At 38.5% G+C, this 19,238-nt stretch overlaps 1 protein-coding gene across 3 annotated transcripts in view; it reads right to left on the bottom strand.

The window, feature by feature from the left end:
• LOC106572165 (one cut domain family member 2) overlaps window positions 1–12,894 on the bottom strand; it is a 31,138-nt gene extending 18,244 nt beyond the window's left edge. Inside the window, exons 1-2 of one of the 3 annotated variants that reach the window (XM_014146081.2) lie at window positions 11,563–12,893; window positions 7,360–7,446 (exon numbers count right to left, since the gene is read on the bottom strand). In XM_014146081.2, the coding sequence (XP_014001556.2) occupies window positions 7,360–7,446; window positions 11,563–12,679 (1,204 nt within the window). In that variant the 5' untranslated portion in view covers window positions 12,680–12,893. Of the gene's footprint in view, window positions 1–7,359; window positions 7,447–11,552 lie in introns of all 3 variants that reach the window. The other 2 variants (XM_045693984.1, XM_045693979.1) reach the window with 2 other exon arrangements.
• Between the last annotated feature and the right edge of the window lie 6,344 nt (window positions 12,895–19,238).

Below are 19,238 nucleotides of genomic sequence, written 5' to 3'. Positions count from 1 at the left end.
TACTGTAGTGTAAACCACATGTCATAGTGCCTACCTTTACCTACTGTAGTCTAAATCAAGTTTTAGAGCCTGACATTACATACTTTAGTGTAAACCACATGTTTTAGAGCCTGATATTACATATTATTATGTGTCAAGTAAGAGTGTTTATGTATAAACGAGAACAGAAAGGACTGTTTGTTTGGCTCACCACATTAAATGTTTAGAATTTTTTTCCCCAGAATTAACATTACCCTGGTCAGCAAAGTGATTATATGGTATCCTATCATAAAGTCTATCTTACTACCAAGCTACAAGAGAGAGAGAGAGAATCCCTCTATTGTTCTCAGACCATCAACATGACACTGTATTTTCAGAATTAATTCCAAATTAACATAGTGCTTAGATCCAACATGAACCATTAAAACCCATATACAGTAAGATGAACAGATCCATAAAAACATTTTATCCGTACGGTGTGTCAGAGTTACTTCACACTACATTCCAATTAAGATCCAGCAATGTAAAGTCAGCTAATAGGTCTGAGATCAGCTGTATGGTTGCTTCCCAAGTGGCACCCTTTTACCTAAGCACTAATTTTGACCAAAGCCCCTAAGCCCTATTGGCCCTGGTTAAAATAAGTGTACTAAATAAGGAATAGGGTGTCATTAGAGGACGCAATCAATAAGTACATAAGGAGAGGAGGCTAGAGTAGTGACATGGAGGATGGAGGGTGTCCTGGAGATAGATCAATATTCTACCACAAAACATAAGCAGTAATGATGTCTGCACTTGTTCACAGACACACAGAGAGACACAAACCAACCAGAACACAGCAGGGTCATGTTTATCAGCTTTTATACAAGCATCAGGAAAGCTTTAAGAATACAATACATAGCCTATCTAAAAAAAAATATTCTGGCTAGCACTCGCTTTTTCTCTCTGATTTCAAAGCATCACTTTATATTCCTTAAAAGGCAGTTTCTGTAAAATTCCAGAGGAGGTATAGAATATGTCTCTAAAAGCCAGTGGCTTGCCCCGCCTCTGATTTTAAAACATCTGTATATCACTTAAAGGCTGTTTACTGTACTGTAAATTCCAGAAATATATTTGGGTGAAAGAATACTCAACAAGCATAGCACTTATAAAAATGACTGATGATTGGCTGAGGAGAAATTGATGATCAAATGATTGTGGGGACCGTCTTGTTAGACTTCAATGCTGCTTTTGTCATTATCGATCATAGTCTGCTGCTGGAAAAACATGTGTTATGGCTTTACACCCCCTGCTATAATGTGGATAAAGAGTTACCTGTCTAACAGAACACAGAGGGTGTTCTTTAATGGAAACCTATCAAATATAACCCAGTTAGAATCAGGAATTCCCCAGGGTAGCTGTTTAGGCCCCTTGCTTTTTTCAATTTTTACTAACGACATGCCACTGACTGAGTAAAGCCAGAGTGTCTATGTATGCTGATGACTCAACACTTAACAGCTACTACAGCGACTGAAATGACTGCAACACTCAACAAAGAGCTGCAGTTAGTTTCAGAGTTGGTGTCAAGGAATAAGTTAGCCCTAAATATTTCTAAAACTAAAAGCATTGTATTTGGAACAAAACATTCACTAAACCCTAAACCTCAACTAAATCTTGTAATACATTATGTGGAAATTGAGCAAGTTGAGGAGACTAAACTGCTTGGAGTAACACTGGATTGTAAACTGTCATGGTCAAAACATATTGATGCAGTTGTAGCTAAGATGGGGGAGAAGACTGTCCATAATAAAGCGCTGCTCTGCCTTCTTAACAACACTATAAACAAGGCAGGTCCTACAGGCCCTAGTTTTGTCGCACCTTGACTACTGTTCAGTCGTGGGGTCAGGTGCCACAAAAAAGGACTTAGGAAAATTGCAATTCGCTCAGAACAGGGCAGCACGGCTGGCCCTTGGATGTACACAGAGAGCTAATATTAATAATATGCATGTCAATCTCTCCTGGCTGAAAGTGGAGGAGAGATTGACTTCATCACCACTTTTATTTATGAGGTATTGAAAAGTACTAAACTACTGGCATACAGCTCGGACACCCATGCATACCCCAAAAGACATGCCACAAGAGGTCTCTTCACATTCCCCAAATCCAGAACAGACTATGGAAGGCGCACAGTACTACATAGAGCCATGACTACATGGAACTCTATTCCACATCAAGTAACTGACGCAGCAGTAAAATTAGATTTAAAAAAGAGATCAAAAAACACCTTATGGAACATCGGGGACTGTGAAGCAACACAAACGTTGGCACAGACACACACACACACACACACACACACACACACACACACACACACACACACACACACACACACACACACACACACACTATACATACACATGGGTTTAGTACTGTAGATATGTGGTAGTGGTGGAGTAGGGGCCTGAGGGCACACAGTGTGTTGTGAAATCTGTGAATGTATTGTAAAGTTTTAAAATTGTACAAAATGCTTTAATTTTGCTGGACCCCAGGAAGAGTAGCTGCTGCTTTGGCAGCAGCTAATGGGGATCCATAATAAATACAAATACAAATACATGTAGTTTTACACATTCCTTCAGATAAATAGTTCTACATTGCTGCACTCTACTGAATGCCAATAATACAGTCAGTGCATAATGTTGTTGCTCTTAGCTCTCCAGCCTAGCTAGCTAACAGATGTCCTTAATGTGTTGTTGCTCTTAGCTCTTAGATGAGATTGTTCTGACCAACACTTCCTGCTAACAACAGACAGGCAGACACTTCCTGCTAACAACAGACAGGCAGACACTTCCTGTTAACAACAGACAGGCAGACACTTCCTGCTAACAACAGACAGGCAGCCACTTCCTGCTAACAACAGACAGGCAGACACTTCCTGCTAACAACAGACAGGCAGACACTTCCTGTTAACAACAGACAGGCAGACACTTCCTGCTAACAACAGACAGGCAGACACTTCCTGCTAACAACAGACAGGCAGACACTTCCTGCTAACAACAGACAGGCAGACACTTCCTGCTAACAGCAGACAGGCAGACATTTCCTGCTAACAACAGACAGGCAGACACTTCCTGTTAACAACAGACAGGCAGACACTTCCTGCTAACAACAGACAGGCAGACATTTCCTGTTAACAACAGACAGGCAGACACTTCCTGCTAACAACAGACAGGCAGACACTTCCTGCTAACAACAGACAGGCAGACACTTCCTGCTAACAACAGACAGGCAGACACTTCCTGCTAACAACAGACAGGCAGACACTTCCTGCTAACAACAGACAGGCAGACACTTCCTGTTAACAACAGACAGGCAGACACTTCCTGCTAACAACAGACAGGCAGACACTTCCTGTTAACAACAGACAGGCAGACACTTCCTGCTAACAACAGACAGGCAGACACTTCCTGTTAACAACAGACAGGCAGACACTTCCTGCTAACAACAGACAGGCAGACACTTCCTGTTAACAACAGACAGGCAGACACTTCCTGCTAACAACAGATAGGTAGACACACACACACACACACACTGTGTCTCCTCTTTCTCTAATCAACAGGATGATGGTTGGAGCCCGGCAGCCTATCTAGGAATCACAGTGTCCACACCAGCCAGCAGTCCAAAGGTTCATAACCAGACTTATTTATTAGCTCTGTGAAACAACCAATCACAGCTCCCTCTCATTGACTTCTGGTGATGTCACTGTACTGATAAGGAAATTGTCTCAGAGGGATTTGGGGGACTAAAATCCTGTTCCACTTATCTACCGTCAAGGTTTTCACACACACACACACACACACACACACACACACACCACTCACACTCACACTCACACACAGAATAAACTCAGACCCAAAACATGCAACAGTGTTTTGTGCTTTTCTATGACAAATAATCCTCTTAATACTAATTATACTACTCCTTATAACACCCCTTATAATACTCCTTATAACACTCCTTATAATACTCCTATAACACTGCTTATTATACTCCTTATAACACTCCTTATAACACCCCTTATAATACTCCTTATAATACTCCTTATAACACTAATTATACTACTCCTTATAACACTCCTTATAATACTCCTTATAATACTCCTATAACACTGCTTATTATACTCCTTATAATACTCCTTATACTACTCCTTATAACACTCCTTATAACACTCCTTATAATACTCCTTATAATACTCCTTATAATACTCCTATAACACTGCTTATTATACTCCTTATAATACTCATTATAACACTCCTTATAACACTCCTTATACTACTCCTTATAATACTCCTTATAACACTCCTTATAATACTCCTTATAATACTCCTTATAACACTGCTTATAATACTCCTTATAATACTCCTTATAACACTCCTTATACTACTCCTTATTATACTCCTTATAATACTCCTTAAAACACTCCTTATAATACTCCTTATAACACTCCTTATAATACTCCTTATAACACTCCTTATAACACTCCTTATAATACTGCTCATAATACTCTGTATAATACTCCATATAATAATCCTTAAAATACTGCTCGTAATACTCCTTATAATATTCCTTATAATACTCCATATATTGCGCATTATAATGCCCATTATAATACACTGTATATTGCTCATTATAATATTCCTCATAATACTCCGTATAATACTTATCATGATACTCCGTATAATAATCCTTATAATAGTCCTTATAATACTACTTATAATACTAATTATAATACTCCATGTAATACTAATTGTAATTCTCCTTATAATACTCCTTATAATACTCCTTATAGTACTACTCATAATACTCATTATAATACTGCCTAAAATACTCTGTATATTACTCATTGTAATACTCCTTATAGTACTTCTCACGATACTCCGTATGATACTCCTTATATTACTCCTTACAATACTCCTTATATTACTCCTTACAATACTACTTATATTACTCCTTGCAATACTACTTATAATACATAAATAACTGATACTTCAGACACACTATAGCCCTGTATCAACCATATATTAGTGTCCAGCATTTTGGTTGCTTCAAAGTCGAATATGACCGACAAATATATCCAAATAAAAATCACAAAACCAGTAAGATTCTGAAAAGTATAATTTGTTTGATTACTACATAATTTACATATCCAAGCATGGTTTTGGTTCAGTGCTTTTGTCTATAGACAGACAGGGGTTGCATGTGACCAAGAGTGAGTGAATCAGGGTATTTTTGGTTTTAGAAGCGAGCGGAGGGGGGGGGGGGGGAATCAACTTTGCCCTTTTACACAAGCTGTGTGTTGACAGCATGAAGAGATGACAAGGTGATACAGAGAGTCACTGTTGGACTGTGTGGCCAGTCAGACCAGGCTAGCAGATGATCTAATAGCTACTGCTTTAACTGGAGAGGAGAAACACTGCTACTCAGCCTTCTGTTATCTAGACTGGGGTTGGAAAACACACTGTGATAGAGAGACACATGTTGTTCAGTAAAACAGATCTGTGAGAGAGAGACACATGTTGTTCAGTAAAACAGATCTGTGAAAGAGAGACACATGTTGTTCAGTAAAACAGATCTGTGAGAGAGAGACACATGTTGTTCAGTTAAACAGATCTGTGATAGAGAGACACATGTTCAGTAAAACAGATCTGTGAAAGAGACACATGTTGTTCAGTAAAACATCTGTGAGAGAGAGACACATGTTGTTCAGTAAAACAGATCTGTGAAAGAGACACATGTTGTTCAGTAAAACAGATCTGTGAAAGAGAGAGACACATGTTGTTCAGTAAAACAGATCTGTGAAAGAGAGAGACACATGTTGTTCAGTTAAACAGATCTGTGAGAGAGAGACACACATGTTGTTCAGTAAAACAGATCTGTGAAAGAGAGAGACACATGTTGTTCAGTTAAACAGATCTGTGAGAGAGAGAGACACATGTTGTTCAGTAAAACAGATCTGTGAAAGAGAGACACATGTTGTTCAGTTAAACAGATCTGTGAGAGAGAGAGACACATGTTGTTCAGTAAAACAGATCTTTATATTGTAAGTTTATAAAATTGGCTAATCTCAAAGCAATGTGAACTCATCAACTCACTGGATAATTTAGCACTGTCAAAGAACCCATGCACACATTACCTACTGACAAAATATATATATATATTTTACTTTTCTAAACAACCCCCCTCATCATTTTTAAAACGGATAAATGTCTGGGTTAATGGTTGTTTTTTCATCACAATGTAACTAACTAAGACCATAAGTAGACCTACTTTACCTTAAAATGGCCTTCAACCACACATTAAAGACTATTACCCACAATTGGATCTTTCCAATCCAGCATTACTTTTATTCCAATACCGGATATATTCTTTTTAATATGAATCCAATAACCCTATTCAATCAATTAAAGAGGGATTTCATTCTAAATACACATCTACTAACTACACATAATACTAGGTATATAATACTAGGTATATAACACTAGGTATATAATACTAGGTATATAATACTAGGTATATAACACTAGGTATATAACACTAGGTATATAACACTAGGTATATAATACTAGGTATATAATACTAGGTATATAACACTAGGTAAATAATACTAGGTATATAATACTAGGTATATAATACTAGGTATATAATACTAGGTATATAACACTAGGTAAATAATACTAGGTATATAATACTAGGTATATAATACTAGGTATATAACACTAGGTATATAACACTAGGTATGTAACAATAGGTATATAATTCTAGGTATAACACTAGGTATATAATACTAGGTATATAATACTAGGTATATAACACTAGGTATATAACACTAGGTATATAACACTAGGTATATAATACTAGGTATATAACACTAGGTATTAACACTAGGTATATAACACTAGGTATATAACACTAGGTATATAATACTGGGTATATAACACTGGGTATATAATACTGGGTATATAATACTAGGTATATAACACTAGGTATATAACACTAGGTATATAACACTAGGTATATAACACTAGGTATATAACACTAGGTATATAATACTAGGTATATAATACTAGGTATATAACACTAGGTATATAATACTAGGTATATAATACTAGGTATATAATACTAGGTATATAATACTAGGAATATAACACTAGGTATATAATACTAGGTATATAATACTAGGTATATAACACTAGGTATATAACACTAGGTATATAACACTAGGTATATAATACTAGGTATATAATACTAGGTATATAATACTAGGTATATAATACTAGGTATATAATACTAGGTATATGTGTATCTGTTGAGCATTACTACATATTTACTTTATTGTTTTTGACATACCATAGTTTTGAGTCCCTGTGCACAATGTTGTCAGTGTCTGACAGTGCATCCCATTTGACCCAATCATGGCGTGCTCTCTATTGGTACCTGTAAGGGAGGAGGCACACAGGGAAAAGGCTTGGTGTGGTGATCTGTTCTCTAGCCACTGTATGTTTAAGTCAACTACAACATTAGGATAAATACACACTCATTTATTATTACTCTGCATTTGAAATGTCATTGTTAAGGATTTCCCGCTTCAGTGTACATGAGATAGAAACGACATATTATATATATATATATACATACTGTACTTCACTCTTCAAATGTAGATTTTAAAAATCAAAAATCAATAAAGCAGGAGATCATGTTGAATATTAATTGATTAATAATGTCCCCATTTCTGGATGAGAGCACCTATATGAATATATGCAAATATGCAAACATCAAACCTGGAAACTGGAAACCCCACACACTGTCACTCTTAATTTATGCATTAAATACAAGGTTAAATCACATTTAAAACATGTTATTTTAGGCTGCAATAATACTCTTTACACACACACACGTTTAAATCCAGTCTTTGTCAAAGTGCACTGTCAATCTAACAGACAGTGTTTGGTCTGAGAATAGGTTGATGTGGGTGTTATGAGAGGAGACGCTGCAGAGATAGCTCCAGTGATGGGAAGAGGGCATCACCCCGCCTGATTCGTCAGCATTACTGGAACGACTCCGGATCGGGTTCTGTAGATCAATGAGATCTGGGTCCACACGTTTATGTTATTGTTGTCAGCATTAATGCCCTTTTAATCTTGTGGGGATTATCGCCATTGATCCACTGCCTAACAGATTTGTTTGAAAAAAGTGACATAACCGCATGACTTAACTGAAAGACAGGAGTGACAGTAAACAAAAACAAAAAAATGTGTGTTGTCTTAATTCTGAGCCTGGTCTTGTGTTTTTGTTCGTTAATCACGTTTCCATTTTGTTTTCTGTGTTTAACATAATTTTCCTTCAGTAAAGATGTAACTATGTAATTTAATGTTACATGTGATTTTGAATAACTATTTTAGTTTGTGTTTAATTTCACAATGACGCCAGATGAATATTGTGAAACGTAGCCTCCTGGCGTTTTTTTATTTCACGACATTTTGGTAAGGTATTAACCTACTGATATATATATATATTTATTTATTTTTATGTAGGAATTGTTCTAGTGTTATAACATAGCTAATGTTCACAAAATCTCCATAAATCTGACATTTTATTTAAACACCTAAATAAAAGCCTTAGCCTAGAGTATATATATAAATATAAACAAGGAAATGTTCAATAGTCTATAGGTGTATTATTATAAAACGTTGGGTTTTCTTATGTCTCTATAGGCCTATTAATTTGTTTATTGTGCCTATATATATATATATATATATCCACCCGTTCCTTAATTCTTCAGTGGGCTATAAGGTCCACCTGGTCGATCTCAACCGTCCATAATTCTATCATGACGCCTATCCCGTGTGATTATTTATTTGGAAAAGTTAGTTCAGCTGGACTTGTAAGAGTTGCATGTCAATGATGTAGGCTAGGCTAGCTGTAACAGGGAATGTTTGTCGGCTCCGTGGCAGGCACCTCGAGGTGTCAGGCAGGACCAGGACAGACTGATTGCATGCGGCAATGTGAGTGCGCGTGGAATAAGCTTGAGTCAAGTGTCACGTTTGATTTGACCGGACTAATAAAACCAAGACGAGTCCATTTTCCCCGGTGCTGAGACCCTGCAGCGAAAGAACACCTGGAGATGTTCTATTTCCTCCAGTAGAAACTGTATCCAATAATTACTATACGACCAACAACTACTGTAATGGTTGTTAATGCTTATATACCTATTGATACGCCTGTAAGAATACTATATACATGTATTTTATATAAGGTGATTAACTGGGACAGTAAAAACATCCCTTCATTTCCAATTATATTACAACCACATCTTTCACATAATTCTATGATTCAGCATTTTCAATCCGTGATATTTATTTACGTCATTACACCTACAGCACAACGAACAACGAACAAAAGCCCGGGCGCCCTTGTCTCCTCCACATTTTGCCTAGCTGGTTAACCCCGCGACAAGCTGTTGGTCACGCAGAGATTTCTATCAATAATTCATTGAGCCCCGTGCGCTGCAGCTTCTGTTCCCTCTATTCAATTCCCTGGCTGCTGCCTCGCTAGCCGAGCCGATCACATAACACCTTCCCCCAAAGCCCTGAGCCGCATGGCCATCTGTAAACTATAGTGTTCTGCTGCGGGGAACAAGGGAAGCCATTTCCTCTGTCAAAATAGGCTACCAGTGATTGGCTATATTTGGTGATAATTTAATGATGCCAATTATTTTACAATAGTTCCATAACTAATACGAATATTACATTTTTTTTTTTAAAGGCCTGATTCAATGTTCACCGGATTCCGGTCCAGGCATTTTCCGCTGCTCATAGAAGGGACACACACATATATATATATATGACAGATAGCATATGGAGCAACCTAATATCTTTCCATCTAAAGAGAGTATTTTCCCGTGTGGCTCAGTTGGTAGAGCGTGGCTTTTAGAACGCCCGGCTTTTGGGTTCGATTCCCGTTGGGGACAAGCACGAATGAAACTATATATATACTTACTAGTGTAATTCGCTCTGGATAAAAGCATCTGTTAAATGACTCAAATGTGATCAGTTACTGCATTATAGCCTCGTTAAATGTCATTATCGCCAATACATTAAGAATTTATATATAAATGAAATCTAATGTAGTTGTTCTGGTCTTACAGTAAAGCAGGCTGCATATTTTGTTTTTTATATATAATGCCTTGTTAGAAAATGCGCACAATTTTTGAAATATTGATCCACTATTCGCCGATGGTCTGTCTTCCTCTCTAAATCTCATCTCAATTAGGCAGTATCCCCTTCGGTTTTAGTCAAAACAGTCAACTTTCCACACTATACATGTAAACGTCAATATACAGCCTGTAATAGTTTACATTTAGGATTACGTAGCTATATCGAGTTATTTATCAGTGAAGAATAAATAAATAGCATTTACTGATATAATAGCAAATGTTTGTTTGCGTCAATATAGTCTACTACATATTTAAACAATTTTTTTTTTTGAGGATCGTGAGAACAGTGAACTAAAATAAAAGGAGAAACCTTTAGTAAATACAATCTACAATCAATTCTGAAAGGAAACCGACGGTTCATTTTTTCGCATTGGCGGAACAAAAGAAATCTGGTCTAAGTCGTTCTACGCGTTCTCGCTAGAGGGGGCACCAGCCTTACTATAGACCAACCTTAGATATATTTGGCCTGTTTTCAACGCATCTCTGGCTTTGATTGGAAAGAAAAAGCTCATCACACTCAACAGCATTTTGGCATTCTCTGTCTGAAATGGTCCAGTCTCTATTTTCTCTCTTTCTCTCCCTGACGGAACACCCACAGAAAAAGTCCAAGATTTACACAATATTCCTTAAGCTGCTTACTCCAGGAATATGTCTATTCAATAAAATAAATAAAAAATACAATAACATTTAAAAAAATAAAAAATAAAATAAAACATCAAAATACAATTTTGAAGGGTATTTCAAATGAAGGGACTGGTGCTGTTTTCAACGTTGCACATGTTGAAAAGCGGTGGTATCTCGCTATAATAATATCATATAAAAATGAAAATATAAGTGATATTTCATCAGAAGAACTTGCTCGTCACTAAAAGAGAATTCCCCCCCCCCAAAAAGGGTTAGGCTACACTAAGTACAGAATATTAATATCATAAATAGCTTATTATTAAATAGAGAAATAATTTTAGACAGATAAATAAATTGACCTTGTCATTGATATCGATTGTTATTATGGATCAATGATAACAATACTACTACTGTAATTTGGACGAAATTCATTCATCTAGGCTTGTCAGCAGTGAGATAGATAGATAGATAGATAGATAGATAGATAGATAGATAGATAGATAGATAGATAGATAGATAGATAGATAGATAGATAGATAGATAGATAGATAGATAGATAGATAGATAGATAGATAGATAGATAGATAGATAGATAGATAGATAGATACTGAACTGTATTTGAGTGCAGGGCTATAGCCTGACTACTAGCAGAGAGAGGCAGGCGGACAGGCTGCAGCAGAAACGGTTGTTTTATTGAGGATACCTTGTCTTACCTGCAAGCCGTAGGGCTGACATCCTCTGAAACTCGGGTTCCTGCAGCCACTTCCACATCCTTCGAAAGGTCTCCCTTCCAGATTTAAGTTTACTCCAAGGTTTGGGGTTCCTTAAGAGGTCTGAAAGGGTGCCTTGCGAGCGACACAGCACCCTCTGAGCGAATATAGCCTGAGGGATGCTATACCGCTTCAGTTCAGCTGTGATCCTTTGTGCCACTTCTTTGGTGTTGATCTCTTCAAGCTGCCCCGAGTTGTTACCTTGTTGTCCCGAGGAGGAGGGCGGTCTGTCCCGGTTGGAAGCCAACACAGGCCCGTGGGATTGAGGGTGGCCCGGGTGCCCACTGTGGTGCATCCCGTTCAAATGCGGCATCATACCTGCCGTGGGGCCACCGAGGCCTCTTGAGAGATGTTGATCCCCCCTGGCCAGCATGGCAGTGTGGGCATCGAAGTTGGAGCTTAGCATCTTGTCGTGCCCATGTGTGCCATAGTTATGGAGGTTTTGCTGTGTATTATGAAGAGGACCCAAGCCATTGCCAAGAGGGCTGCTGGCCAGCGGGGATAAACTCTGACCCATCCCGGTCATGTCCTTATGATAGGGACTGTAGATGTTGTTCATTGCTGGTAAACATCTCTCGTCACGCATCAGCGTGAAACTCCCGCTTACGTTCCCAGAGAGACGCTGGTGGTGATGATGATGGTGATGCGGATGGTGGAATTTGTCCGAAACGGTTGAAATTGGGGGCAAAGGTTGAAGTGGTGTTAACGTGGTGTATGTACCGTTCATACCCATCCCCGGTGGGGATATATCACACGGCATACTCATAGCGTGATGAAGCGGGTGAGATAATTCTGGTCGGTACTCTCCGGCTCCGTCCAGAATCGTTGCCATGCTGGACACCATGGCGGACCGCGACGATGCAGCAGCCAGATCCTGATGTAACCGCAAAGAAGCCCCCGCGTTCCGGGTGTGATGGGGGCTGTGGCTGTTCATCAAGTCCTGGTCATGGTTCAGTCCGCCATGCAGATTGCCAATGCTGTCCATTGTCATCTCTGGGTTCATGGCGTAGGCATCCAGATCCTTGGACAGGCATCGATAGGCGTTATAGGCAGTCTTCATTCAGCCCTCATTCAGTCCATTGATCTATTTAATGTTTTGTGCCGGGATGGGTTTCGCTAATTCCTTCAGTTTCTTTTTTCTAAGGCCTCTCGGTTTTTTATTTATTTTTAATATAAATTAAAAAAAATTACCGCTCTCTATCAGACGGGCCAGTGCTGAGTCTTCCTAGATCCATGTCCGAGCCCTCTCCTCCTCCTACGTATTCTGTTTAGGACACTGGAGCTGTCCAGGATGGGCTTGCTGAACGGACAGCCTAACACGCTGGCGGGGGAGGGCTCTTTGTTAAGGACGGCTGATCTGACCACCCGCAGTCGCTCTTTGGTTTAAACAAAGGCTTTTCATTGGCTGCCTCTCCCGTATCCATGTTTACTGGGTAGAGTGCCAGTCAGATATAACGGTTGGTAGAGATTTATACGCATCTCTTGCATTTGGAGTGTAACGTCAGAATGTCTAAATGTCTACTCAACTCCTCTCTGTAACTCCTCTCTGTAACTCCTCTCTGTAACTCCTTCCTCTCTGTAACTCCTCTCTGTAACTCCTTCCTCTCTGTAACTCCTTCCTCTCTGTAACTCCTTCCTCTCTGTAACTCCTCTCTGTAACTCCTCTCTGTAACTCCTCTCTGTAACTCCTCCTCTCTGTAACTCCTCTCTGTAACTCCTCTCTGTAACTCCTCTCTGTAACTCCTCCTCTCTGTAACTCCTCTCTGTAACTCCTCTCTGTAACTCCTCTCTGTAACTCCTCCTCTCTGTAACTCCTCTCTGTAACTCCTCTCTGTAACTCCTCTCTGTAACTCCTCCTCTCTGTAACTCCTCTCTGTAACTCCTTCCTCTCTGTAACTCCTTCCTCTCTGTAACTCCTTCCTCTCTGTAAATCCTCTCTGTAAATCCTCTCTGTAACTCCTCTCTGTAACTCCTCTCTGTAACTCCTCTCTGTGACTCCTCTCTGTAACTCCTCTCTGTAACTCCTCTCTGTAAATCCTCTCTGTAACTCCTCCTCTCTGTAACTCCTCTCTGTAACTCCTCTCTGTAAATCCTCTCTGTAACTCCTCTCTGTAACTCCTCCTCTCTGTAAATCCTCTCTGTAACTCCTCCTCTCTGTAACTCCTCTCTGTAACTCCTCCTCTCTGTAACTCCTCTCTGTAACTCCTCTCTGTAACTCCTCTCCGTAACCCCTTCCTCTCTGTAACTCCTCTCTGTAACTCCTCTCTGTAACACCTCTCTGTAACTCCTCTCTGTAACTCCTCTCTGTAACTCCTCTCTGTAACTCCTTCCTCTCTGTAAATCCTCTCTGTAACTCCTCTCTGTAACTCCTCTCTGTAACTCCTTCCTCTCTGTAAATCCTCTCTGTAAATCCTCTCTGTAACTCCTCTCTGTAACTCCTTCCTCTCTGTAAATCCTCTCTGTAACTCCTCTCTGTAACTCCTCTCTGTAACTGCTCTCTGTAACTGCTCTCTGTAACTCCTTTCTGTAACTGGGGCGGCAGGTAGCCTATTGATTAGAGCATTGGACTAGTAACCGAAAGGTTGCAAAATCGAATCCCTGAGCTGACAAGGTAAAAATCTGTCGTTCTGCCCCTGAACAAGGCAGTTAACCCACTGTTCCTAGGCCGTCATTGAACACTGACATGCCTTGTTAAATGTAAAAAAAAACTCCTCTCAGTTTCACTCATGAACAGTGAGAGACTTTGCTGATAACATTGGCTAAATAGGCATATTGTCACGCCCTGACCTGAGAGAGCCGTTTTTCTCTGTTTGGTTAGGTCAGGGTGTGACATGGGGTGGGCATTCTATGTGTCATATTTCTATGTTTTTTTTCTTCTTCTTTGATTGGCCTAGTATGGTTTCCAATCAGAGGCAGCTGTCTATCGTTGTCTCTGATTGGGAATCATACTTAGGCAGCCCTTTTTCCCTCCTTCAGTGTGGGATCTTGTTTTTGTACAGCTCAGTAAAGCCTGCAGAACGTGACGTTCGTTTTTTTTTCTTTGTTTGTTATTTTGTTTGAGTGTTCTGAGTTACAATAAATATAAATATGAGCACTTTCCACGCTGCACCTTGGTCTACTCATTGTGACGATCGTCACACATATGGTCAACATTGGTCCATGTATACATATATTTGAAATCATTTTGCATATAGGCCTACAATAACAAACATAATTTAGAATCAGCTACTCAGGATGACCAGTGGGTGCATAATTAGATTCATAAATTGCACTTTAATTATTCATGTTATGGTTTATGTTGTAATAATAAACCAGTTCTAGCCTACAGTGGGCTTAAGTTAGTTTATGTTAAGAAAGTCATAACTTTATAGAGCTATAGTCATAATGTACACATTTCTACTGCTTTGGTAATTTGACAAAAGATATAGAGAAATACAACATAGAATTATGAGCTGTAACAGTAGTGGTCATGTTATGATGTAATAAAGAGTAACATTCTAAGGCCAGTGGTGTAAAAAGTACTCAACTGTAATACTTGAGTAAAAGTAAAGATACCTTAACAGAAAATAACTCAAGTAAAAATGAAAGTTACCCAGTAAAATATTACTTGAGTAAAAGTAAAGATACCTTAACAGAAAATAACTCAAGTAAAAATGAAAGTTACCCAGTAAAATACTACTTGAGTAAAAGTAAAGATACCTTAACAGAAAATAACTCAAGTAAAAGTGAAAGTTACCCAGTAAAATTCTACTTGAGTAAAAGTAAAGATACCTTAACAGAAAATAACTCAAGTAAAAATGAAAGTTACCCAGTAAAATACTACTTGAGTAAAAGTCTAAAAGTATCTGGTTTTATGTGTACTTAAGTACAGTAGTAGAAGAAAATTACTAAATAGTGATACAAAGTAAAAGTACAAAGTAATAGTAAATGCTTTGCATCAAATTCCTTATATTAAGCAAACTAGAAGCCACTATTTTCATATATTCATTTTAATTACAGACAGACAGGGGCACACTCCAACACTCAGACATAATTTACAAACACAGTTGTTGTGTTTTGTGAGTCCGCCAGATCAGAGGCAGGGATGACAAAGCATTATATTGATAGGTGCCATAATTCTGTCTTGTATTTAGAATGTCTTTACATTCTAAATGTAAAGAGTACTTGTAAGTAGTAAAAAATAAATTATTTTATTTAGGAATGTAGTGGAGTAAAAGTAAAAGTAGTCAAAAATATAAATAGTACAGTAAAGTACAGATACCCCCAAAAACTACTTAAGTAGTACTTAAAAGTATTTGTACTTTAAGTACTTTACACCACTTGCTAAAACAAAGTGCAGATAACCTTCTGTTCACTTTTCATCACATTTCCAAGGTCAGTTAGAACAAACTCTCTCAATTCAATTCAATTAAGGGTTTTATTGGCATGGGAAACATATGTTAACGTTGCCAAAGCAAGTGAAATAGATAATAAACATATGTGAATATATATATATTTTAAAGTAAACATTACTCTCTCTCTCTCTCTCTCGCTCTGTTTTTCTCCACTCTCACACAAACACACGCACTCACGCACACACACACACTCACACACTCACACACAAACACACACACACAAGCACACACACACTCACACACACACAAATACAACTTGAAACTTGAAACACATACAGTCTATCATGTGATAGTTTGCCATATCACCTCGTATACATTCTCTCTTCTCCATCTTACCCAGGTATACATTCTCTCTTCTCCATCTTACCCAGGTATACATTCTCTCTTCTCCATCTTACCCAGGTATACATTCTCTCTTCTCCATCTTACCCAGGTATACATTCTCTCTTCTCCATCTTACCCAGGTATACATTCTCTCTTCTCCATCTTACCCAGGTATACATTCTCTCTTCTCCATCTTACCCAGGTATACATTCTCTCTTCTCCATCTTACCCAGGTATACATTCTCTCTTCTCCATCTTACCCAGGTATACATTCTCTCTTCTCCATCTTACCCAGGTATACATTCTCTCTTCTCCATCTTACCCAGGTATACATTCTCTCTTCTCCATCTTACCCAGGCCTATTCAAGTTTACCCGTATACATTCTCCACATCTTTGTCTCTTTGGTCTTTCAAGGCAGGCAGGCAGGCAAGTTAAACACTCAGTATGATGTCGAACTTCCCCACTATAATTGGGTGACACAAAAACGTATTTTGAGAGCACTGAGAGATGGCACAAAGAAACAGCATTGGTCACATTTGGTTTGAACAGAAGAGCTTTAAAAGTGACAGATTTCTCGGAAGCCGCGGTTGCTTTTAGTTTGGGAAGATGGCTATTTTCGTTTGGAAATCACGCAGCAGATGTTGCTTTCGGTTTGAAGACACTGTAATTAAAGGAAGAAGGACAGAAGTCTGAAAAGCGTGTCCTATTTTTCTTTTCTTTCTTTTGATCAGCTGTCAAAGGAGGAGCAGGGGGTCCCTTCAAGCACGGGTCTATTCTAAAACTTTCAGCTAACAGCAGACGAGACCGCAAATTGGGGGGAACAACAGTGTTGTACCTGTGGGGCTTCCCCCCCCTTTGTTTGGTCGTTTGGACAACGCGTTTTGCACTGCACCGACACAATTACCTTCCGCGGATATTATGATTGAATGATCAACAAACGTTTAGGCTCGCTTTGCTTTCACATCTTTTGACAGGCGTATTTGTATTATTTCCATGTTGAGGGTACTCCAACCTAGACTATGCGTCAAAATACTTGCTGCTGGACATTGTTTATAGTAGTCAACAAATCAATGTAGGCTATTCTAAAATGAGGCCCGAATCAACATGGTTTCTAAGCTATTCTATATGTGGTTCTGAGGTCTATTTTATAGGGCAGAGTAGCCTACATTTCCCCCCAATGTATGGAGACAAAACATGGGTTGTGTGCTGACTACTCTGTAGAGTAATGTATAGCTAATATACAAATCACAATGCTGAACTAATTGACATGTCTTGTAACATTGTCTGTGAAAACGAGACTTTTTCTTCTAATTTGTAGTCTGAGTCTATATCAATTTAAGAAGCGAAAGATTACATTATTATATATATTTTTTGCAATCTGTAAAGTCATACGTTTCCAAATACATGAATAATGATTACGATTAGCCTATAAAGTAGGCTAATATTAGATGCCTATGCAGAGACACACAAAAAAAAAAAAAAAACAAGATAGGTGCAAATATCATCGGCCACAAATTAAAATCCAATCCCCCTCATAAATGAACCTTAACATGTAAACTCCAGAAAGATACGGTGGCCTATAGCTAATGAAATATCACGTTCCAGTCCCTCTGAGTATGGTCGTTTCTTAACCAAAACGCAAAGATAAAGTATAAATCATTCCGGGTTGAGATTGCGACATTTTTTCTTATTTTCTTCTTTCATGTTGGTCCTGATCTGTCCTGCCATATGCTCAGTAGGCTAGTATTGATTAGAATCATTGTGCTGCAGAGCCCATGCTAATCTATACCGTTACTGGCAATCAGTTGGCGCTTTGCATTTCATCTGTCCCTACGCTGCTATAGCTAGGCGCGATGTGAGTCCATTACCCAGCGCCCTACATGCATTGTTCCCTGTTTCAGAAGGCGTTAGGTAAGTGGCCCACATTCCTTTGTTACCAGCCTGGGTTGTTGCTTATAATTGTTGCTGTCATTGGATTCGTGGACTAAACATTTTAATGAGCAGCTCTTAAATAAAGGAAAGCTTCACTAGACAGAGAGAGAGAGAGAGAGAGAGAGAGAGAGAGAGAGAGAGAGAGAGAGAGAGAGAGAGACAGAGAGAGAGACAGAGAGAGAGACAGAGAGAGAGAGAGATAGGCCGGGATTCTTTCTACAGGCGGTGCTGACTGACTGGCTGGCTGGCCGGGAGACACACACTCAGCCCTCTGTGGGCTATGCAGAAATATGTGCTGTATCCTAAAGTGTGTGAAGAAACCAAGTTGATATTTAAAATATATTTGTTTCAATTTAAAGTCGTTGGTAAATTGTATACCAATGAAAATGAGCGAATCATTCGAATGGCTTGGTTGAACTTTAATTGTCCACAGTTATTTCCATTCAATCACAAACAGGCTTCTCTTAAAGTGTGTGTCCAACGAATCCTAGCTTGAACCATGAAATAATATGCATTCATGCTACTTTAGGATTTATGCAAATTGTAGTCCTAAAATAGACGATGAATATTTGATTCATATTCTTAATGTTATTATTACCATTATAATTGTAATTCATTATAATAATATTATCATTACGATGCCTGTTATTATGCATTTATTGCTATTATTAATATTATTATTATTATTATTATTATCAGGCCTAGGATTTACATTGCGTTAATCAACCAGACATGTTAGGGTATACATCCACTACTAATTATATCTAACAACTGGTATGCCTACAGCCGGTTAGTGAAAGTCTTCAATTGTCTTTATTTATTACTGAAAAAAATATATATTAAAAACGCAAATAACCTCTATTTTCAACAGGATAGACGTGGGCCTCCTCCTTCACCCATCTTTATTTAATGTATATATATATTGTAGTCTACACCTCGGCATACAGATCTACCATTTCAGATAGTTA

Source organism: Salmo salar, chromosome ssa01 (assembly GCF_905237065.1).
Source record: "Salmo salar chromosome ssa01, Ssal_v3.1, whole genome shotgun sequence".
Classification (NCBI taxonomy): Eukaryota; Metazoa; Chordata; class Actinopteri; order Salmoniformes; family Salmonidae; genus Salmo; species Salmo salar.
The sequence above is the reverse complement of the archived record's forward strand: the minus strand, read 5'-3'. Positions and strand labels throughout refer to the sequence as shown.